Source organism: Lichenostomus cassidix, chromosome 3, assembly GCF_008360975.1.
Source record: "Lichenostomus cassidix isolate B80296 chromosome 3, HeHo_3.0, whole genome shotgun sequence".
Taxonomy (NCBI): Eukaryota; Metazoa; Chordata; class Aves; order Passeriformes; family Meliphagidae; genus Lichenostomus; species Lichenostomus cassidix.
In genome coordinates this window covers 29,037,195-29,062,121 of record NC_139483.1, presented here as the reverse complement: position 1 = coordinate 29,062,121, position 24,927 = coordinate 29,037,195, and the positions used below count along the sequence as shown (strand labels likewise).

At 40.2% G+C, this 24,927-nt stretch overlaps 1 protein-coding gene across 2 annotated transcripts in view; it reads left to right on the top strand.

Moving 5' to 3' along the window:
- Positions 1-24,927, top strand: part of GLP1R (glucagon like peptide 1 receptor) — an 82,253-nt gene that overhangs the window by 5,045 nt on the left and 52,281 nt on the right. For both annotated transcript variants that reach the window (XM_085055081.1, XM_085055080.1), the window contains exons 2-3: positions 20,512-20,608; positions 21,853-21,963. In XM_085055081.1, the coding sequence (XP_084911207.1) occupies positions 20,512-20,608; positions 21,853-21,963 (208 nt within the window). The remainder of the gene's footprint in view (positions 1-20,511; positions 20,609-21,852; positions 21,964-24,927) is intronic.

The following is a 24,927-nucleotide window of genomic DNA, read 5'->3' as shown; positions in this document are numbered from 1 at the left end:
CTGTTTCGGGGAAAAAAAAAATGTTGTCAGCCAAGTAAATAAAAGACCTTTTATTTAAGCTCTTCAATGTTGTTTCCTTGTGAGCCCAAATGAAAACATCGGGCAGGAACTCATTTCATTAAATAAATCTTCCTAACCTAGCTACTGAAAAAAAGACCAAGTTTATTGCTTGCATGCAGTGCTTCCCATTAGAAAAGGGATAGGGTAAACAGTATCTGGGGATGTCTAGTTTGCCAAATAGAAGGTAACCCATTCAAATGTCATAGTTTCATAAGCAGCAAATTTGAATTTATGATGGGTGAAAAAGTTTGGTGATGGTGGCTGAATACTGTTATTTGATGCCTCTTTTTGTTCAGTGTTAGAAACTGTTATTTATGAATTTCAACCACACTGGGCTATGATTGCTGCATTCCAGTGATCCCTGGGTGCAAATGTGGAGGAGCTTAGGGAATACATGTCAGTCTTCACAGGCAGGAGGAGAATCTCCTGAAAAGTTGCAGCAGCATCCTAATCTGTTGTTTATAAGCATAAACATGAAAAGCTCACCTCTTCCACTGCTGGAGGAAAGTGGATGACTTTACTCTTACTGCCAGGGATATGGATCCGTGCAAAAGGAAACTCCCTGCAGTTTTATTGGGACTTCAGTGAGCCTTACAGACAGTGTTCCAGGGATACAGTGTGGCACATCTTTGTGGAGGAGAACATGAGTGATTTTCTACCAGTTGTCCTCCCCTCAATCTTTATGGTCTTGTCTTCTTAAAGAACAAAACAACTGCCCCTGCCTCTGATGTACATGAATGAATTGATATGGATTGCTAAGTGTGGCCACGTACCATAAACAGCTCTTTCTGAAATACCTACGTGGAAGCTTGTGAGCAGCCCCTGCCTCAAGTTCAAATAAGACTTCTTAATAGTCTCATAAATACTGCAATTATTGTATAGAGAAGACAGGGGCTTAATTTAATTGAATGAACAATCAAAAATATGGTAACTGTTTAGAGGAAATTGTAGTTTACGTATGTGAAAAAGAATAGTTTCTTCAGCTGGCTATTTCACTGACTACATCTTATTGCTGTTTCACCATAATTGATTGCTAATAGATTGCTGTCTTAGTGCAGTCTGGTATTGACTGGTATTTTTCTAGCAATTGATTGCATTTCATTGTTAGTTCTCCTTCTCACCATCTTTTTCCTCGTTTGTTTTATGCTGGCTTTTTTCAATTACCATCTTTCCGTCTTATGCTTGTCTGTGCATTAAACTCATCTGCACTCACATCTTCTGTTCTTGCCTTGTCCCACTTGTGCACATGTACTGCCACTCTCTCAGTACCTTCTTTGGTGACTTCAGGACTAGAATGTTCTTCTATTCAACTACTACTTTATGAAGTTATTAATTTATTCACCTCATTGTGATATTTGTGTTGCTCAGGCTCAGAGTGAGGACTTGGAGAGCTGGAATAGGGTGGCAGAGCAAAGTGCCTGTCATGTTTGCTAAGTCCAGAAACAAGTTGCCTTTGTGGCTGCTTGTGACTTCTCTACAGACTGATCATTGTGCTAAAGAGTTCTGTACATAGAAATCCACTTGTTGTGCCTATCCTATAGTGTGAGAACATAAGCATCAGTGTTTGAATTTTTCACTCTGCTTCAGTATGCGAAATTGAGTGGGAAGCATGAGGTGTGAGGGGAACACCATCTAGGTGGGTAACAGACCCAGTCATATCAGAACAGGTGCTGTTGCTGTTGTGGAAGGAGCCAGACCCTGTAAAACACTTAGACTTCCACCTAAATCACCTCTAAAAGGATATTGGTACAGCTTTGGATGGGTTACAAATAAGATATACAGCTATGTATCACTAGATCAGTGATAATCAGTTAGGTCAATGTCTGTCTTCTTCGTTCAGTCCTATTCCTCCCAAATAAAAATGTTCTGCTGTACAAAGCTTGTTATGCAGAATGAAATAAGCTTTTAGTGTTTATCCTTTGGGATGGGAAAATTAAAGGTGTAGTATTTGGTCTAAGTTATTTGCAATAGCAATTGATCTTTGCTCTTGTCAGGTGCTGTGATGCCCTCTAATATACTGCCTTTTCATTACCATTTCTTAATGAAGACAAATTCATCAAGTACCATTTGAAATGCATCACTCTTGAGAATAACAAAAAGATCACTTTCCGTTCAAACTTGGTGACACTGCAGGCAGAGTACACTCTGGAAAAAAAAAAGACAAGACGGGATGCTATTATGTGCTGTTTACAGTGACACTGTGTAGTTATAAATTGCACTTCAAATAAATTAAAATGTGTTTGTAGTGGACTTCTTTCAAAAAGCCCTAAATCATTAATATGTATGACCTCTCTAAATGAAACACAGAGCATCGCAGATGGCATGGATGGCTTTCAAATGTAAAGGTGGTCAGAAACATCCTGTTCAAATAGTATTTCAGAAAACTAAGTTCCAACACATTTAGTGTTGTGATAGATGTGCTTTGAGCCTAGATCTTGGCAATCCTGTTTATTAGTTGAATTGGCTAAAATTTGACACAGGAAATTTGGAAAACCTGCACTCAGTTGCACTCAGCTTTGCTCCCTATGGGCTTCTAAGGGGCAGCAATTTTATCTTTTAATTAACTACAGTTAGTTAGAGGAGAAACTTGTACTGGAAGATAACTGTAGAATAATTATTTTGTAACTGTTCAATATGCTCTGTATTTGTTCATTGCTCTTTGGGGATTAAGACACCTGGTGGTAATGAATGAGGCTATTAAAGCTTTGTAGAATAAAACTGATTTTATTACTAATAAGATGTAATGATAAAGGAATGTTAGCTTAATCGTTTGAACTCTTAGCTTAATGGCCTTGCAGTAGTAGAGATGGTTTTAAATTGCAGGAAGCAAAGCTGGAGTTGGAAACTGCATTTCTTGATTTCTTACTTGTTTTGCTATCTAAATGACATTCAAACCACAGAAGGGCTGAGGTTGGAAGGAACCTCTGGAGGGAATCTGGTTCAACATCCTTGCTCAAGCAGGGCCACTCAGTTATTTACTTGTGTGGTAAGGTAGCACCAATGGGTCATTGAGCTGCCAGAGTTCTGTATTTCCTGATCTGTTTTCCTACTTGTTGCTAATGGTAATAGAGGGGTGGGGCATCCTCTAATGGTTGAACAAGGCTTTTGTCCTGCTGCTTGCTCCTGCCTTCTTTTGCACTCTGCCACTGTTCATCCTTCTTAATTAACTATACACTGAATTTACTGTGGTATTTCACCAATCCAAGCTTTTTTGAGGTGAAAAGGTCTAATAAGTCTCTGTACAATAGACTTAAAATCACCTTGGATTGAACTTAAATAGACGTTTATGTGATCACACCAGCAATTAAACATTGAGTAAGGAAATGGGCAAATGATTACATAGATTAATCTCTTCCCCTACATATTAATTCTAGATGAAGCTGTTACAGTAGTAGACTGTTAATTTTCTGAGAAAGAAACTGTGAGTTAGTGCAGCTTTGACTACCTGTACTTGGTTTTTGCAAAACGGTGTCACAGACTTTTCAAATGTGAACAGAAATCTCTTCTTTGGACCTTTACTGTGATTTTCCCAGATGCTCTGTCTTTTCCTAGAAGGATGATAGGGGTTTTGGAGTGGTTTTTTGTTTGTTTGTTTTGTTTTGAGGTGTGTGTATGGTATATTGTAGGGAAACTCTGAAAACCTGGTCAAAATAAAATGTTTTCAAAGAGAAAATTAATTTCTGTGTCAGGATGGGTGGGAAGTATGTGCTTTCAAGTACAGAAAGAAGTACAACTTGAGGACTATCCCCAAGTCTTCTTTGGGGACAGGACTGTAACTTTTTTCCATGGAAAAGGGAGAAGGTGTGTAGCAATGTCTATCTTGTTGCTGTAGTAGTCATGGCTAGTTTGAGCAATCAAGGGAGAGGTGCCATCCAAGACAGTGGCTGTTGGTGACAAGGAATCTGCCAAGCTGTAACTTCTGGCTCTCTCATAGGCTGTTGTTCTTTGTTAGAGTTTTCTTTCTAGTTTATATGATGTTTGTGCTTCCAGATAAAGGCTTTCTTCCAGAAATAGAGAATGGAATAGTCAGGTGAGAAAAGAAGCAGAGGTGTCTCAAGATTTATGTTAAATGTGTCTTTGTGGCTCTTTAAGTCTGGTTGAGCATCATGTAGCTGATAGATTATGAGAAATGTCCAGAGTAGGGCTTTGGGGAGGTGTTTCCTTTTTTCTTTTACTATCTTGCCTGGAAAGATTTAAAGTTGCAGACTTTTGTTATCTTGCTCTCTTAATTTTAGGGAGATTGATTCAGGTGAGTAACATTCCTGTGAGTTTTCATGTTAATTATTGAATAGGGAAATGGATTGCAGTGTTACCTTGCATTTTGTGTAGGAAGTAGGAGCAGTTGTCACTCTTGCTATTAATAATATGTGCGTGTGGCTATAATCCATTTGGTAAGATGACCCCTTCCAAATAGCTGTTATGGGGAAGGAATGGTAGTGCTTTCTTCTGTGTGCACTTAATTCACCAAGTCTGTGTATTTGAATACTAATATGCTGGGTGCCTTGAAAATATCTGTAATAGCTACAGAAAGCAGTAGAGGACGAATTGCTTTTTATATTGAGTCAAGGTTGAAGGACTGTGTTTGTCTGAAAATGTTCTCCGTTCCTGTATAATTGATTGCTGGTGGAGGAGGGGTTACAGCTGCACTGTAGACATCTTCATCAATGAGACCATTTGTACTATTAAACACTGTACTCTTCAGAGCCAGGCACTTCATAACAAACCAAGCTGTCAGTCGGTGCTCCACATACTACTGAGGGAGCTTGAAGGCTGTAATGTTGGGAGAACAAAGCTAATGTAAACATCATTTATAGTTCATGAGGTTAACTTTCTACTTGCTCAAGCTTTCAATAATTAGTTTCCTCTGTGTCTGTCTTTTGTATTGCCCCTTGCATCTAGAGTGATCAGGTTCAGGAACTTGGTTCACAGCTTGGTTTTAAGCTTTGCTGTGTTGTCTTTCTCCTGGTGTCTTTGAAAACCCTCTTTTTTTTTTTCTTCAGCAGAAAGACAGTTCTCTTTAATCGTGGCTTTGCCATTATGACTGAGCTGCTTGGCATAATGCTTAAGTAAAGCCTTAAAGAAAATTCACATTTGAGTAATTCTTGAATGTGCCTGTATTGTATGAGGAAGGAGAGAGAGCCTTTGTGCTGACTGATCAAGGAGAAACTAAATTTCCAGTTAGTGTGCTAGAAAAACTTGCATAAAAATCCTAAATTCCAAATATTTTCTCTTGTCCCCAAATTACACATGAGATGGTGATCTTTATGTTGATGCCATGCTTTATGGCCTCTGGAGTTTTTTGGTTTGTTTTTAATTTATAGCTGTTCTTATTCTTCGCTCTTTCTCCTGCTTTTGTCATGCTGGAAATATTTGGAGCAAAACCAAATTGTGGGAAAAAACAGATTTATTATATTGTCCAAAGTATCTGTATCCTGCTCAATGGACAGCTGGGATCAGCACAGAGGAAAAGTATTACTTGAAAGACAGCATGGGCAGCAGACTATGTCAGTGGAAAGTGAGAAGATAATTTCATAGCAAATTTGTAGCAAACTTGGAACACTGTCAAGTATGGGATGACAGGCAGCCGACGTGGAAATATTCAACTTCCACAACTATTGTGATCTAAATGCTTTGTGCTCATTTTGCAATGCTTATCTTTTATTTAGTTTTATGACCCAAACTGGAAAATAAACTATTTGAACAGTTGGGAATGGAAAGTGTCAGCCTACTTTGGTCTTGACTAAATCATTTTCTCTTTAGCTTTCTTTCTCCTCTCATCTGTCTTTTCCTCCACCCCGGCGCCTTCTCTAGTTTTTGACCATTTCTGGTCCAAGTAATCTGACAAGAGAAATGTTCTGTGGGTTAGTGTCCTTTCCATTAAAAGTTCTGGTAGAAACAAAGCAGACAAGCTGGCCTGTCTGCTGTGTGTTTGTCCGCTTGCCCAAGTTGCTCATCAAATGGGCCCCTCCAGGGAGCATGTCCCAGCTCTGGCCAGTGTTGTCTTCCTGTCCTCCATGTAGTGAGTTACTGCCTTTTTTGGCTGTGTTGTGTCCTCCCTTGAATTCCATGAAATGGATACTTCTGAACAACTCTGAACAGCAAGTTAAGATGGAGATTTTTAGGAAGTTCCTCCCCCCCCCAATACACTTGTTTGTATAGTGATTAGCCTACAGAAATTCTGGGCAAAGCTGGAGCCTCACTAAATTGTAGTGATGAGCATTTGTGTTTCTTTTGGTTTTGAAAAGCTAATAAAAATGTCCTTTTCTCTATTTTTCCCCACCTTTTTTAAACACTCTCTATAGCTGAATGATCCATCCTTTTGGAGACAGGAATTGTAAAGGATTTAACTTAATGATTTTCTGACTTGCTCATTTTAATAATTGGAGATTGTTGTGTAAAGGATGTTGCAGGAGGTTTGCATGCTAAACGACTCATTCACTGCATCTGAATAAATCTTGGTTGCCGTAAAGGAGGAGGATGCATCTTGGTGACCTTAGGAGAAGCTGTTCCTGCAGGTTGTTAGAACACGAGGTTTTTCGTGTTTCTGCCATTTCCAGGCTGTTTTGGAGCTGATCCTTCTTTTCCACTCAGTACTTTTAATTCTACAAGGGTAGTAAGTATGTTTTATGAGCATAAAAAGTTTTGTTTAAGCAGAAATTTCACATGCAGTGGCTTATTTACCTATTTTAAGTGTTTCAGTGAATTTTCTGCCCTCATAATCTACAATGCTGAAGAAAAAAGATGCCTGAAGTGGAAAAGGAACTGTTGTCTGTAGTGTAGCAGTGTGCTACTTTGGTAGCCGTGAGGAAAAGACTTATTTTTTTGGGCAAGGTGTTCAGGCATGAAAGCATTTACCAATCTCTCGAAGCAGATGTGATTTACAGCCCTGATATGGCAGCACCTCCATCTACAGATTTTGACTTGTTTATCCCAATTCATTCTTTTTAACTGGAAAAGTAGGGAGAAAAAGCTACCATCTGCAGCTGCAAAGCTGAAAGAGTAAAAATTACGTGAAAGGAAAAAATTATCATATAAAAAGCACAAATGCTTTTAACTTTGAGGAGACAGTAATGCTGATAGTGTCTGCAATACCTCCCAGCTCTGCAGTTGTTGTCTTGTTTCCATGTAAGAAATGGAAGTCGTGGCTAAAATAACTCCAGCAATTATGTATAATGAAAAGGTAGGGAAGCTGATGGCAACAAGTACAAACCAGCATTTTCAAAAATGCTAATGAAGATTAAACTATCTGACAAGTCTGCATCATCTGTGGCTAAAGGACAGCTGGCTCTTTATCAGAAATTTAATGGCAGTGGGGTGGAGGAGCCTGGACTCTCCTTTGTGGGGGTTCCACAACAGAGTTAGCATGTACTTAATGGTAGCAATGTATAAAAAATTCAATTTCTGTTTGCTTTTGCTAGTAACTCTTAACTGTTTAGTCTGATACTCATTGAACAGTGTTGTGAAAAGACTGAAAAATTATCTAACCTCATAAATACTAACCGACCTGTTATCTTGAGAAAATTGACACAGATGCAATTTAATTACATCAACCCCATCTTATTAATTAAAACTATTATGACATACTTCATGTTTTGCAAAGTAGTTGCCTTTAAGCAAAGTCATTTGCATGGTTAATTTAACTCAGACCAGAAGTAACTGAAGAATTGAATACTGAGGGTGATCACAGTAGCAGCTTGCCTAAGAGTGCAGTGGATTCTTGGTCTCTTTGGGTCTTCAAGTCAAGATTAGATCTGTTTCTGAACAGTATTTTCTGGTCAAGCTGGCAGGTGTGAGATGGATGCAGCAGCAGTTGGTGTGAGTCTCTAGAAGGTGCTATGTGGGAAATGGAGAAGTTCATCACCACGAGTCCTTTTTGTTTTTTTAAGGGTTATTTCTCCAGTTGCTGAAGTACTCAAGTCTTTGCTTTTTTGGGTAATGCAGTTGACTACTAGTTTTAACAATTTTGTACAGGTACCTTACTTTATATGCTATACAGGGTTTTACTTACTTCAAAGATGGTGGATAATTAAGATTATTCTTATGTCTCGCTGTGAGCTGTGCTGCATTTGTCTCTGCTTTACAGCAACTCTTATCCTGTCAAATATTTTTCCTGTTTAATTTTACCTCTGAGAGTAAGGCTGCTTGGCTTTGCAGTGCTGATGGTATGAGTACATCATAAGGCATAAGGAGAAGAGGGGAGTGAGGTGTGGGGGAGAAAATCACCACCTTTCTCTGGGGGCAGAGAAGCCACTGCTTTCAACATCGGTGCTGATTTATGCTACTTTAAATGCTGATAGTTATGCTATAAGATGACCCAGTGCTTCAAAAGTACGTTTTAAGGATGAACTGAGATTAAAACATGTCTCATGCAGAGCAGGTTTGCTCAGAGAGCAAACTTTTCCTCTGAAATTACATTTCAATCCGAGCCTCTGCTATTTAAGTTCCTAAGCTTTTTCTCTAGCATCTTCTCTGTGAATGTATTCTGTTCCTACAGATGCTGCGTGATTTAAGGTTAATGTCAGATGGGGAAATATGTAGCTGTGAGACTGCTAACATGGAATGAGTTTAATTCCTTTAAGTGACCTATCCATTTTCAGTTTTATTACTGCATGGTCACTGCTTCCCTCAGTGCTTTTAAAATTGGAGCTTGGCGGGGGCGGGGAAGCTTTGTGCACAACCTAACCTTCCTCAAAATGAATTAATTTGGAGACTTGACTGGAGGGGCAGCTCTCTCTTCTGTGTTTCCATTTGTCCAGACTGGACAGCTTACTTGAAGTTCTCTGCATGTTTTTCTTTGCTTGGCTAACCAAGTTGCTCCTCCCTTGGGCTTTATCTAGTCTCTTGCTTTCTGAAAAACCAGTGTGTTTGCTGTTTGAGCAGCAACTTTCCTCTGTTGCTCACCTTCCTCATTATGTTGAAGGTGTCCCCAAGGAAAAGTGGGAACAATGAAAGTCCCCTCGTCTTTAACATCAACACAATTGCAGTTCATTTCTGTTGCTTAAACCACAAACCCCTCTAGCTGCACACACCTCTGAGAGTAAGGGAAGGAGAGGAGGGATGAGGCAGAGGCAGGCTGATTTCTGTTAGAATTATGGCTGTCTTTCAAACTGGCTGTGGCCACAGCAGACCTGCAGGACTGAAGGCTGTGCTGTCTGACTGAAGTGAAGAAGTAAGATACAGCCTCAGGGCTAGTGAGGATTCTGAATGAAGAGAATACACTGATTTCCCATGTATTGAGAAAACGATGTAATGAGATCCCAACTGATGAAGACCAAAGCCTGCTAGAAGTGGCCTGAAGATGGTGTAGGGACAAACTTTTGAAAAAGTAGAAGTTAGATCTTGCATCCGAGTTCCTCTCTTCTGCTCCTGTTTGGTGACAGAACCATTGTAGCATGGGGGATTGCCTTGCAGAACTAATGCATAGATCTTTTGCTACAGATTCAACTATACCCAGAGATCCTGGCACTGACTGCACAAGAGGGACTGAGTATTAATATTAAAGTATTTGGCATGCAAGATTGATGCAGCAGATTTGAGGAAAAACCTGATCAGATTCCTGTAGCCATAGGGTTGTTCCGAAGTTGCTTTGCAGTCCTTGAGTAAGGAAAGTCTGAGACTCGACTTGTCTGTACTTCTGTAGTCAGCTTCACTGGCCAAGAGGGATTGCAGGAAAACTGGGAATTAAATCTCTTCTGGATACATATGTCAAGTACTTTTACTTTTTAGGATTTGGAAGGCAAACAGATGACGTCTGGAGAATGACCTTTGCTGGCAGAACTTCTCCTGTATGCTCTGCTCTCAAATGTGTCGTAACTGTTGATGAAAGCACTGGCAATTTGTGAAGGTGCTACATAAACTGCTTTGGCAGGGACAAGGCATAGGGCAGATAATGGGACAGAGAACCTTGAGCCACTGTGACAGTGAGCTGCTGAGGGAGTTAATTTGCATCTGTTAAAACCAAAATAAACTACTGCCCTCAACTAGGACTGTTAAAAGCAATACAGATTTGATTGCATTCTACTCTAGCAATCTCTAAGTGATAGTAGATGCAGAACCCATGAAATTGTATACTGAAGTTTTCGGGTTTGTGTGTGGTGTTGTTTTTTAAATAGCTTTGTGGTGATTGTTCTGTTGAATAATTTTAACTGGAAAATTGTTTACCAATAAAAATTATAAGTGGGAATGCTTTCAGTGAGGAAAAGGTTTGTGAAGGTTAATGTGTCTGATTTATTTGGTTTTGGGGGTTTCTTTGTGGTTTTGGTTTTTTGGGGGTTTTTTTTTGGTTTTTTGCTGTTGAGCTTATTGCAGGGATAGCAGTGATGAGATGACAAACTGGAACCTCAGCAACTTCAGTCCCTGAGATTGTGAGGAAGATGACTCTTGGATTTTTTTATTTTTTTCCAATTTGGAAATGCAAATGCTGCGATTCTGTGGAACTGCCAGTTTAGTCTGTTGCTCTGCTCAGCCAGCTCTGGGACTGGACAATTACAGGCTGGTACAGAGAAACCAATCAGTTACAAGTGTAAGATAAAGATCCTTTTAAATGCACTGGTTCACTATGTCCTAAAGAACCAGCTTAACTAATTGCATTTTAAACCTCAGCAAGAGGAGCCAGAAGTCCAGCTTTGACAGATGTTCTTTACTTTGTTTTGCTTGGACAGCTTAGAGATGAGTCAGTTGCCCAAATGTAGGCATCTAGAGCTGCTTAAAACTTCTACAGTATTTAAGACCCTGTATGGGACTAATGGATATGATGTAGGATATGGGAGAATCCTGTACCTCTCTGTAGCTGTGGCAGGAGACAAAATAAGGGACACATCTATGTTGAGGGGAACAATAGGTACTTATGATCAGGTATCTGAATTCCATCCTAAACCTCCTTGGCTTTTTCAGCCCTATATATCCTTCATTTTCCCTCTCTTCCATTTGATAATCCATGACTGTGATGTCCTTCAGGAACTGGGAACAGTACTCTTAAATTTCTTCATTGATAGACATAGTGGGGTTGAGTGCAGCCTTGGTAAGTTGACAGGTGACACTAAGCTGAGTGGTACAGTTGATTCAATGGAGCAAAGGGGTGCCATCCAAAGGGACTTAGACTGGCTTGAGAAGGGGGCCCCTGCAAGGTCCTGTACCTGGATCAGAGGAGTCAGCAGTATTGGTACAGGCTTGGTGGAGAATGGATCGAGAACAGGCTTGCAGATAAGGACTTGAGTGTGCTGATGTGTGAAGGCTGGGCATGGCCTGGCAGTGTGTGCTCACAGCCCAGAAAGCTGATTCTGTCCTGGGCTGCATCCAAAACAGTGTGGCCAGCAGGGCGAGGGAAGGGGTTTTGCTCCCTGCTCTATTCTTGTGAGATCCCACCTGGAGTTCTGCATCCAGCTCTGGAGCCCCTGATAGAAAAAGAAATAGAGCTGTTAGGCTGGGTCTGGAAGAGTGCTGTGGAAGTGATCTGAGACTTCTACAAAGACAGACTGAGAGCACTCAGATAGTTCAGCCGGGAAGAGAGAAGGCTCTGAGGACACCTTATTGTGGCCTTTCTTTTAAGCCCCATTTAAATAATGAAAGGTGGAGAGAGACTCTTTACCAGGGCTTGTAGTGTCATAGGACAAGAGGTAATAGTTTTAAACTAAAGGAGGGTAGAATTACTGTAGATAGAAGAAATTAGTTCATTTGAGAATTAGTATGGCAAGCCACTGGAACAGGTCACTCAAAGAAGCTGTGCATGTCACATCCCTGGAAGTGTTCAGATTAGATTGAGCTCTGAGCAACTTAATTCGTCTGAAAGATGTCCCTGACCACAGCAGGGCTGTTAGAACAAGATGATCTTTAAACGTCTTTCAACCCAAACCATTCTCTGATTCTGTGCTACTACACAATTTTTAATGAAATGCTGAGTTGCTCTTCCAATAGCCCAGGCTGAATTTTGTTTCTAAATCTGTGAGGGTAGAGATGAAGTGCTGCTTCCATCTTCAGCTTTGTAGCTTCTGCTGCTCCGGCAGTGTTCTTCAACTTTGCCTTTGTTCAGTCCATAATGTTTCTAGAGCTATACCTTATGTATCTAAAAATACATTTTAAACTATGTTTTGCTTGCTCTGTTGTATGACTGCACCAATAAAAGTCCTCTGCTAAAATGCATTTCAGAAAGCATATGTCTAGATTTGCAATGCACAGTAAAATCTCCTTGTATGATAATGTACTTTTCATGAATGCTGTGTGCTGTCTCCCACTAACATTGTTGGATTGCTTTCTGCTCTCCAAGAGTTTGTGAGTTATAGTTGCTTTTGAATTTTACATTTTTCTTCTGTCCCTCTGCATAGTTGCTCAGTAGTTCTTTTCTGGCATTTTTGAGTCGCTCATGTCATACATCCTTGACAGGAACACTTACCAGAGTGGATGAAAGACATTGTAATGAAAAGAACTTTTTCTGGTGATAGTGGCTGCCAATCTAGATGTGCACATGCTTTAACAGTGAGCATATGGATTCATGGGTCCTACAGTCATCAAAGACAAAAAGTGTTTCCAGCCTGAGAAAGTTCTTCATGCCACAGCAACTCTGAAGGTAACTGTTTTTGTCCCAGATCGGGCCCTCACAGGAGACAGAAACATTAGAAACTCAAATCCTGCAAACACAGGTTTGCTCCACATTTTCAGACTATCTTACTTGACCTACAAGAATTTGATTTTATTTATGTCTCTAGAAGATGATGCTAATTTTTTTAGCATGCTGAAATATTAGGCTTTACCTTATTCCCTTTATTTTGAAACTGTATGCTATGTAAGTTGATTTAAGTCTTTGAAAAGTTTGTTTTGACATCTGTGTCTCTGAATGCCAAATGCTTTATCTTGATCCAGAAAATTATAGGGGCCAAGAAATATTTTTCTCATTGAGATGTACCTTGTCAAAACAAAAATTTCAGGGTTGGGAAAACTGGTTATTTTCAAAGCATAAATGAAAGATCCCAGGACAGACCTGGAGTGTTTGGTCCTGGAATGGAAACCCTTGTGGTTAGAGCTGAACTCTTCTGTCTGCTCAGACAGTTTATGTATTTGGAATGATTTGTAAAACAGTAACTCAGTTGAACTGGGAGCTCCCTGTGCAGAGGTACTGAGAAACAAGAATGTGCCTCAGATCAGTTTTGGTTTTGTTCTTTAAAATGCATTATCTGAGATTCTGTGCAGAAGCATTGTGCATTTCCAGACCTTTAGGAGATGCATATGCTTATTCTTTTTAACTGAATCTAGTTAAGAACAAGTCTTAAGAATAAGGGGTTGGGGGGGAGAGGGGAGTGGGGTGGTGGTGACAAGTGCCCTTATAGGTGCTATTGTGGGCTGCTGTGGGATTGAGCCCAGCCAAACCTTCCTTCTGAAGCTGTGCAGGTGTGTAAAAGTAAAGAAAAAGACATGAGGGCAGGCATGCCAGGATGAGGGAACATGTGGTGCAGTGGTTATTTTTAGCTGAGAGAGAGGAATGCTGAGATTCAGCCTCTGGTTTAATACAAACAAAACAAACAACAGCAACAAACACCACCAGAAGAAAAAGAAATCTGGGCTGAGCAGCTCAGAAGAGGCAGACGGAGAAGTGTCTTTTCTGTGCATTGATCATGTGTGTCTGATCAGAGCTTCCTCTTGCAGCTTTGAGTTCAAAAGCTTGATGTCATGAAACTCGCAGTCAGTGACAGAACAGGGGTTTCCATGCTTAAACACATGGTGAAACCACTGTTCTCAAGATTTGCCTTTGTTAACATCCTGAGACTTCTTGTTTTTCTTGAAGGACCTGTAAGTACTAAGCTGCTGCAGCCTAAGAGCAAGAACAGCTGGCAGGTGTCACCGGGGAGTTTCTCCATGCATTCAGTAGCTCCTTTTGAGGGAGCTCATTTGTTGCTTTTCACTAGTAGGGAGGATGCTGAAAGGTTTCTTTTTCTGGCGCTCTTGAGCTACTGAAATAATTGGTTCATTAGTAACTAAGGAACAGAAGCATTTCCAGGAAAAGCTCCTAGAAGCTGGCTTCCCTCTGAAAGATAAGTTGTTTTGATCCTGTTTGTTTTTTCTGAAGGGTGAGGAATTTGTACCGAGTGATCCATCCACTGATGAAGTATTTTGTAGAACATGACTTGGGAAGCATAATTAATTCTATATCATCTGATCAGTCAAGCAACACTACAGAAGGGACTGAGGACTTTCTCAGAGGGTCACTTAGTGTTGCATAATGTCAAATGACTACATTAAATTTGATACTGGGCAACATAATGTGGGAAGAGAATGTGAAAAATACAGAAATCTAGGGAATGTCAATCCTAAAGTAGGATCTAATTTATGATCACTGGAAAAGGGTACCTTTAATGGTACTTCTTTTGAAGCACTGTATTTTTTCATGTACCTTCTCCTCCTTTGGCATAGCTTCAGTACTTAAAGGAGTGTAACTGGACTGTGAGATGTTGCCCATAATGGATTTAAATTAACTTATTGCACAGAAGTTGAACTAAGTATTTATAAAATTGGGTTGAATATCATCCCTTTGGGAGAGTGAGGGTTGAACAATAAAGCCTTCTGCCACACTAACACACTTCCAGAATGTCTTTTGGTCTTCAAGAAGCATTGTACTTGAAGGATTGATCCTCAGTAGGATTGTTTTGTTATGGGGTGAGCAGTGAGTCAAAGGACTCTGTCAGTACCAAGTTCAGTACTGGGTGTTTTGGCTTTGTGTTGAGTTTGGGGTGTTTTTTTTTTTTTCGCAGCAGTTAAGGAAAAACTGTTCTCACAAACAAGTGGCTGGAGCAGCAGTGTTTGTAGGACTTTCTGACAAGTTTGTAGCAACTCTAGAGAAATTGGATCTTGACTGATGGGCTGGGGGAGATACTAATAGCATCCTCCCAGTCATATGCTTTCATATTTACTTCAAGTTAGAATTGGAGCAATGTGATGACAAATTTCATGGGGAGATAAATTTGTTCTGTGGACAGCTAGTGCTGTTACAGAGTTGTGCTGTGCTACAGCCTCTGTTTTTAAATTTCTGCTCCCAGAGTGCTGTTGTGGCAAGCTGAAGCATCTTGTTTGGTGGGAAAGCACTTTCAGGAGGGTGACTGTACTTAAGCCCCAAACAGATGAATTCATTTAAGTTTGCAACCTGGAAATCATTGTTTCTTCCACATCCCGATAAATGTAGAATGATATTGGATCCCAGCAGATCTTTGTGGGGTGGTAGTGTTGTGTTCTGCCCCATTTACTGTTGTGAACTGGGGACAAAACTGTAAATTCAAACTTACGTCCATGCTATGAATTAACTAAATGTTAGGTGATCACTGTGTTGGCTTTTATTCACAGAATCACAGAATATGTTGGGTTGGAAGGGACCCACAATGATCATCAAGTCCAGCTCCTGACCCTGCACAGGACAGCCCCAAGAGTCACACCATGTGCCCAAGAGTTTTGTCCAAAAGCTTCTTGAGCTCTGTCAGGCTTGGTGCTGTGACCACTTCCCTGGGGAGCTGTTCCAGTGCCCAACCACCCTCTGGGTGAAGAACCTTTTCTGATATCCACCCTAAACCTCCCCTGACACAACTTGAGGCCATTCTCTCAGGTTCTGTCACTGTCACCACAGAGAAGAGATCAGTGTCTGCCCCTCTTCTTCCCCTCATGAGGATGCTCTCTAATAGCTTAAATTCATTCTTATGTCATGGCAACCTAAACTGCACACAATATTCGAGGTGAGGCTGCACCAGTAAATCAGATTTCATTTTATGACAAGGTAACCTGTCTAGTTGATCAGGGAAGGCCAGTTGGTGTAATCCTTTCAGATTTATGTAAAGCTTTTGATCCTGTCTCTCATGTCCTTCTGGACAAAATGTCCAGCACACAGCTAGATAAACACATCATACAATGGGTGAGCAACTGGCTCACAGGTTGGGCACAAAGGGTTGCAGGGAATGGGGTGTGACATCACTCTGGGGACCTGGCACTACTGGGGTTCCACAAGGCCCCATCATCGTCTTGCTGCTCTTCAGCATCTTCATAAACACCTTGGATGCAGGACTGCAAGGGATACTAAGCAAGCTTGCAGATGATAAAAATTTGGGAGGAGCTGTTGATATGCTTGAGATCAGAGAAGCCCTGCAGAGAGACCTCAACAAATCAGAGTATTGGGCAATCACCAACCATATGAAGTTCAGCAAGGGAAAGTGCTGGATCCTGCACCTGGAATGGAGTAAACCTGGATATATGGACAGACTGGGAAAGGAGATGCTGGAAAGCAGAGCCATGGAAAGGGATCTGGGGGTCCTGGTTGGTGGCAAGTTGAACAGGATTCAGCAGTGCCCTGGCAGCCAGGAGGGCCAAGCCTGTCCTGGGGTGCATCAGACACAGTATTGCCAGCAGGGCAAGGGAGGGGATTGTTCTGCTCTGCTCTGCACTGGTTTATTGATGCAGACCTATAGCTTGTGTTACATAACTGATGATTTAATAAGATCTGTATTACACCAGAAAGAAGGTTATGCATCAGAGCAGGCGTAAGGCTGGTAATGTGTAATCTTCACCTATCTTGGACTTAGTTGCTGTATTGATCCTGAGCACAGTAGCCTTGAAATAATGCATTGCATTGGGCTTTTCAAAAAGGGCAGTGAAGTTTTAAAGTAACTCACTAGTGCTTCTGAGCTAAAAGGCAGTAACATTACATATGAGCCTTTAGCGGCAAGGCCAAGTCTTGCTTGTTATCCTGAAATATTAAAAACATGAAAAAGTTGTAACATAAGGAAAGACAAAAGAAATACAAACATAAGGAGGAATTTCTCATTCTGTTGCATGTGAGACCTTACATATGGTGGTGGCAGAAGAGAGAAGAAGATAATCCCAGGCGTCACCAGTTGCCTCTGAAGCTCTGAGAACTCTCCTTTCCACTTTAATGCCATTTCATGGTGCATTTTGCCTGGAGGCTTATACTGTGTGCTCAGATTTCACTGTATTAGAATATTGGTTTTGTGGCATTTATCACCTTGGATCTGTGTGGATGCTGTTTTTTTGTTTCAGCAGGAATAGTTGCAAAGATGTTGAAAAGTGATTAAAATGTGTCCTTTTACAGTTGGGCTTATGAAGACAAATAATGGCTATAGAAAGAGGCTTTCCTGTGAAGGTGTTAAGGATTTGTAAGGAAGTCTATCTTCAGCCTGTTAAATGTGCTAATTTAGAGTGTACTCACTAGAGATTAATTGTACTTAATTGTGTACATACACTGAGAGGCTCCCAGTCTCTGTCCTCTTGGCTGTCCTAATTTTTCTGCATTTGTTTCATGCTCCTTAGGCTGCTCCATCACTCACCTCCTTAATGTCTTTCATCCATTCACGCCTTTTGACTTCTCCACCTTAACCAGTCAGCCGTGCTTCCATCTTCTCCTCCACTATCCTTCTATGATATATTTTTCACCTCAGTAAAACTACTGCTGTTTTTCCTCCCATGGTTGAATATAACAGGGGAAAAAAAAAACCAAAGTAAACCTATAACTACATGGTTTTAGCAATGAAAACATAGTTCTGAATTTAACAAAGCTATACATTTTCCAGTTGCTCCAAATTTTAGGTACTGACCCAGAAACCTTGGCCTTGGATATGTTCAATTATACTTTGTGGCAGAAGGAATTAAACAACTTTTTGAGAAAATACAAGTATCTCTTACTTGAATAACTATTCACGTGGTAAATCTGTGACACTGTGTAAATTGTGATTCTTGTTCCTGTGGGCCATAAGCTCTGAGAAATAGAAATTAACATATATTAAAATCCAGTTTAAGCCAATTTTTCTGATACCCAACCATGGTATTTAGCTGAGCCACAGTGAGCTGTTGCATAGGGAGAACAAATTATGTAGTCCTAGAATTTATATTTAATTGTCTTATTGCAACAAACTATAGATAATAGAAAACTGTCTACCACATCAGTCATCTCCACAGAAAGGCATGTCTAATTATTTCACTCTTACAGTTTGCTTATCTCCTTCTTAGGGTTGTCTTCTCATATTATGAAAAAACAATATAAGTAGAATGTTTTTACTTTTTCATTAAATAATGGGATAGAAGCTTGCTTTTAAGCTGTAGTTAAAGCTGGTTCTCCCTGCATTCATGAAGGCAATAGATGAAAGCTTGATTTAGAAAAAATTACTTTAAACCCTCCTGACTTCAAAAGAGCTAGTTTTCTTAGTGTAAGCAGTTTTAGGATATTCTCAGGATATTTTCAAAGATAGTCTTGTATGTAAATGAAACTCTGTATGCATCTTTATCTTGTAATGATTTTAAAAGCTGAATTTGGATTAACTTGATGTAGTCATCAATGTGCTTGATCAATAGTTACTTTTTGGGAAGATGTGTGATGTTTAATAACTTCTGAAACTATTCTGAATTGTAATTTACAAGTTCATCCTCAAAATGTTCCTTTTAATTCTGTTATTAGAGTGCCAACCTGGTGATGAGAGGATAGTGAAACAGTCTTGTCTGACTTCAATTTACTACCCTTGTAAAATGCAGACTTTTAAACCATTCTCTGATTCTAAAAGATATATAACCTAAAAGCCACTTTGTAATGACTGCCTGAGGAAAACTTAAGTTTGAAAACTGTTTCCCTCTCTGTATTCTGGTCATTCTGGTATTCCACCCTTATTTATCCTGCATGGACCTGTAAATGGCATTTTAGTTTCAGTTACTGATTATCTGTTCCTCTACACACACCTGTAGACCTAATTTAGGTGATGTTTTCTTTCCCCTTCAGGTATGTTGAGCACATATTACTATGCTCCAGGTTTTTGTTTCCATAGGTACATTCAGTAGAATCCATTTGTTTTACAATAGACAGACTTTGCAGCATTTATTGGCGTAGATAAGGCGATTGAAATCAGGCAAACGGAGACAGAGTTTCCAAGATCCACAGGCTTGTGCTTGTTTTAACATCGGGGAAGCTGACTAAATTCTTCTAAAATTATGGCTGTGAGGCCCTAGCTACAAGTTAAGTTATAGGTACTTACTCTTGAAACACAACAGAAGTATTTACTAAATGCTGTCCTGTTCATCACATATGCAAGACCATATTGTAATTAAATGTAGTGGGTTAATCCAGGCAGAAGTATTATGCATATGGTGCTTGGTTTATTTCTTTTCAAACAGTTTTTAAATTGGATGGATATAAAAGAAGAGGACTTGAGAGGTCTGTAGTCAAGAATGCCAGTCCTACTTCTGTTCTTTTATACCAAGGGGATTGCATTGGTGTCTAAATTTTAGTTGTATTGTTTGTAGTGGGCAGCATTCAGTTTGTCTTTCCTGAAATGCAGTAGAGTTTTAAAATTACTTCTTCATTTTAAAACAGTTATTCCCATACCGTGGTTTTATTCTAACAGTCTTTAAAAAGGTTAAGAAGCACAAGTGGAAAATAAAAATTAGCAATTGAAGCTGGGAAGGCAAAACTGCAAGGATTATTTACCCTCATGCTTCACTAAATAAACTGATTGACATCTGGGATTAAATGAATTTTCTTCCACTCAGCAGCCTTAGCGTGTTGTACCATTAGCTTCATGCTGATGATTGTATGTCTGAAACATCCTTGGGCCTTTCTCTGGAAAAAGAAGGCTGAGTTACCTGCATTCTTTATCACTTACAGCCTCCTAATCCTGATATTCAAGCTTAATATAATATTATCAAAATATAATCCTGATATACAAATACAAAGAGAGGAGAGAAGGAATAATGTCTCTACTCAAGTGCAGTGAGTAAAGCTGGATCTCTCTTGAGCCAGGTAGGACGTCTGCTAGGGTTGAGTGAGCAGCCAGCCCTGAGTTACCTGCTCATTGCAATAACAGCTAATTTCCTTTGTCCTCAGATGAAGTTTGTACATGCTGTGCCCCTGCACCCTCACTACCTGGGCTAGCTGATGGTGGAGCCTGCCGCCTGTCAAAATGTGCAAAAAGGAGATACCCATTCTTTCTGCAGTTTCAGGAAAAACATGCAGGATGCAGAAGAGTTGTTCAGGGAAGAAAAAATAAGCTTTCATCCGCATTTTTGAAGATATTTGGGGAATAGCTGCTGAATGCAGTGGATTAACTTGTTTTCATTTATGAGAAAACAGAAATACTACTGTTGGAAAGAAAACCTGTATTAATAAAGAACTTACTGCTGTCCCTGTCTTTTCATGAGATAATAAATCACACAACTGGGCCATGTTCAAGAGAGCAAGGCTAGCTCAGTTTGGGTTTCAGTGAGGATATGATATAGTTTGTGCAGGTTTTGTTTCCTCATGGTACAAATAGAAGGGATTTCTTTGGTTGAAATTAGGCAAATACATAGCATCATCTTGTACCCTTTGTGATAAGCAGTGCTGTTCTGGCTTTTTGTAGTCATTTTCTCACTGACCTACCGATTCTGAATGAAAACCCCCACAATTTAAATCCCTGCAGTGTCTGAGACTCATGATTTCTCTTTCAGAGTTCAGATGGGTCCCTCTCTGGGGTTATGCAGAAGTGGAAGGAGTATCAGCTGCAGTGCCAGAAATACTTGTATGAGACACCCCCCATTGTGGCAGGTAAGCTGGTTTGGTAGGGATACGAAGTATTGATTTTTAAAATGCATGATAACAGTAGCAAGGGAGTGATTAGGAGCTTGAAAATACTTCTTTCTGGTCCATTGCTTCTTCTTCCCATTTGCTTCTGCCTGTTCTCTGTGGGGATCTTCCCTGTGCTGGGGGAAGTGTTTTATGGAACAATTTCATTGTAAAGATGTTTGTCCTTAGGTTCAGTGTTATGCAGTGGCAAGTAGTAGCTGTACCATATCAAACAGCTGCTAATGTTAATAGCTCTGAAACTTTTTTTAGTCATCAAGGTGCTAGGAAATTTGGGACCACACTCTTCACATTGAACTAGGCATTTGTAAAGTACCAACTTTACAACCCGCAAATTATTTTGAGCATTGTAAAATGCTGAAGTGCCTTTGGAAGAAAAACAAATAACTGAAGGAAAATGGTAATGTAACTTGTCTTAGTGTTTGAGCTGCTGTAATGTGATCAGAGCATCTGTGATGTGCCAGCATTGTGGTGTTTAGAGGGCAATGGTGACTTGTCAGTGATGCTCACAATTGGACACCATGCAGCTTCTCCTCTGCTTCAGTGCTTTTGTGACACACTGAATAAAGATGAGTTTAAAGTTGTGCCTGTGAAGAATTATTTCAAAACTGTTAATATTCCTTGTCTTAACTACATTATTATGTCAGAGTGAGAGCAGTAGCTGATGACAATGGCAGGGACACATTCATCTCCCTCTGCTGCATTATTCTGTTGAGCAGTTGAGTGCTGCCCTCTAAGAATGACAGTTTAATGAATCTGAAGTATACTCATGTTGATTAAACTGTAATGCAAAGTTATGGTTTTGTGTGGGTATTTCATTGGTGGACTTATATATTAGGGTAGACTTTCCAACTACATGACTTTGAACAATTCTGAGGAATTATTATCTTTCGTGTTCATAGCAAAAATGATTTTAATTAAACTGGGACAGGTAAGGGTGTAAAAAAGAAAAGATAGGTAAATTAATACTAATCCATTACTTTCTTGTCTATTGATTCAGCATAAGCCCCTAATCTGTTCCTTTGTGCCTCCCTGAAACAACAGTTTCCTGTGTGGAGATAAACTCTTTTGGATAAGTAAATGTTATTTAATTCCACATCAAAGCTTAAATGCATGTCTGTATTTCCTTTTATATTCTTCTCCTCAATCTTTTCCTTCTTGCAGTGTTACTACAGGCAGTGGCATGACTCACTCTTTTCTCTCTGCAGAAGGCAAGTTCTGCAACAGAGCATTTGACAATTATGCCTGTTGGCCAGATGGACTGCCTGGCACCTACGTGAATGTCAGCTGCCCCTGGTATCTTCCCTGGGCTAATGCAGGTAAGAGCCTTTCCTTACAGGCACAGCTTCAAACCAATCCTGTTTTCCTTGCACAGTTTTAGCAAGGACAAGATTGGCTTGAATGGCTGTGAGTGCAGTCAGTTCTCTGTAACTTAAAAGGAGGGATGATACATTCTTTATCTCCGTTTAGCAGGAGAAGATGAAAATGAGAGAACAGACTTCTTAGAGGTTATGTTTAGTTTGGATATTTTTTGCTCTCGTCTGGTTTTGCTACTTGGATAGTGGTGACTGTTAATAACTTAGCTCTGTGTGCTTGTTGAAGGCTATCTAATGATGCTAATAGCATAGTTGGAAAACTGAGATAAAAGTAACAAAGCTAAGTGGTACGTCATCCTGTAGAAGATACAGACAAAAAAGTCTAAAGTGAAAGTGTTTTGTGTTGTTTCCTGAGATAAACTTCTCAATGCTGTGAGATGAAGGCATTTTTAGTAGTTTCAAAAACTTTTTCTATGAAGGACTGAATGTAACCTTTAGATGTTACACTGTTATGTGCATGTACACTTGAAGGCAAGGTGTATTAGATCACTTTATGTAGTATTCTGTCTTTCAAACCGGTGACTTGTACAGCTTGTTCTTTGTGAAGACCTTTCCATGCTTTGAAGTCTAAATGAAGCAGTTTATTAGCCAGCTACGGTGGTGTGGAGAAATTGGCTTTGGTCTCTGTTAAAGGACAGGATATTAGCTAATGAGGATATATAATTCTGATTGATGGGTGCAAAGTGTATGGTTTAAGTGTGGAGAACATGTTGTAAGTGTTGGTATGAGGGGACATCAGGAATGACAAAGGAAAGGGATGGGATGGTCAGAGATTACTTAAATGTATTGTGTAATGTGTGACCTGGGCATGATAAAAATAGCATGAAATAAGGGGTGGAGATGATATTGGGTCTGGCTGGGCTGGAGGTGATTTTCTTCACAAAAGCCCCTGTGGTGCTGTTTCTGGCTGGAAGTGTTGATAGTGCACCAATGGCTGTTGCAGAACAGCTCTTGCCCAGCAAAAAGCACTCACTCTAAGCCCTGCCTGAGGCCAGCAAGGCTGGGGGTCTGCAGAAGGTTCAGAGGTGACATAATTGGGACAGCTGATCTGATCTGACCTGACCAAAGGAATATTCCTCCTATATGATACTGTGGTGGGCAATAAAGCTCAGGGAAAGGGGGGAGAAGTGGATAGAGGCATTCATTATGATATTTGTCCTCCCAAGTAATGGTTACGCATGTTTTCCAAGAAGCAGCTGGATGTCTGCCTGCAAATGCGAAGGAGTGAATAAATTCCTTATTTTGCTTTACTTGCATGTGCAGCTTTTGCTTTCCTTACTAAACTGTCATTATATTGAAGAGTTGGTGGTGTGTGTGTGGGGAAATTCCCACACTTAAAATCCCACCACAGCACTGACAAAGATTAAACACTTACACACCTTGGCCCTTCCCCAATTTACAGCTGCAAAGTGTTTCCCATAGTTATTCCCCTCTGTGACGACATCCAGTACCAGTTTTTCCCACTATTTCTCCTGGTTACTTATTTATTTTGAGCAACAAGACTTTACAATTTACTTTTTCTCCCCCATCCTGCTGAGGCGGGAGAGTGGCTGGGTGGGTGTTTGGCATCGAACTAAAGTCAGTTCATCTCATCCACCATGGAATCCCAGGGGCTGCGAAGAAATCTGCCCTGGTGCCTGTAGCATCTCCTCACCTCCATCTTCTCTGACCACAGTGCTCCTCACAGGGCTGTTTCTCACACTCCTCACCTGTCACTGCCAGGCAGTGTTTGGCTGTTTCTTGTGTATGTTTTCCCTTGATGCCGTGGTCTAGTTGACAAGGTGGTGTTAAATCATAGGCTGGACTCGATGATCTGAAATCTCGATTATCTTTTCCAACTAGTTCTGTGATTCTGTGATCTTGGCTGAGGGACTCAGCTGTGCCCTTACAGGGGGGCTTTGGAACCAGTAGTGTCCAGCACGGGACAGCTCCAGCCTCTCCTTGCAGAGGCTGCCCTTGGTCACCTCTTCAGCCTTGCCTGCTTTCCTAAGTGACCTCAGAAGTCAAAATGCTGTTTGCTAATCCTCCTCAGATTATTAAAGATGTTATGCTTTTGAAATGGCTAAACAAGCCTTTATAAATGTATGAAATTCATATTTACTTCATAATTAACATAAAATGATTGGATACTGCAGAATGTTTTTTCCATAATGCTGTTATTTCTGGATACCTACAACTCTTCATAGAATGTAACTTCTTTCTCCTAAGCCTTTTACTTCCAGTCTTTAAGACCCTGGACAGAGTTATTTGACTTCCAACTGCTCTTGAAACCTCTGCTGGAAAGAGCCAAGATTTAACAAAATGCTACAGATTAGTAAATTATTGGAATGTGCAATATCCTTCATACTTTTGGAAATAAGTTTTTTAAAAAATTAATTATCCTGAAAAAAGTTTGTTTCTGTGAAAAGAAGAGCAGCATTCTGTAACTCCTTGCTAGGGAGAATAGCAAAATACCTCAGAAAATCATTAAGCCTCTGGATGTGTTCCCTTGTTGAGCAAATTGTGCATATCCCTTAACGTCTTTTTCATCAGTGACGAATAAGAATGGATCAAGGAGGCCTTTCATTGTCCAGTATAAAACAAGAAGTTTGTATCAGTGCCAGGTATGTGATTTAAGAGTCTGAATTACCATGACTGGGTAGTATTCCATGACATCTTGCGGAGTCACGTTCAAAGTGAATGCTAATGAGCTGCCATGATGAAGAGGGAATGTCTTTATAATAGAAGATCTAGAGCAATAGGAAATTGAGCACCCTGTGATTTAGAGTGGTTACTAGGGCATGTTTGTTAGGTGTTCTTGCTTAGCCCCCTACTTGGAACTTGAAATAGGTTCTAGTGCTGCAGGACTTCCATCTCATCACCTACGGGAAATGGAGAGGAGGAAAAGATGAGATGTTGTTTGGGCAG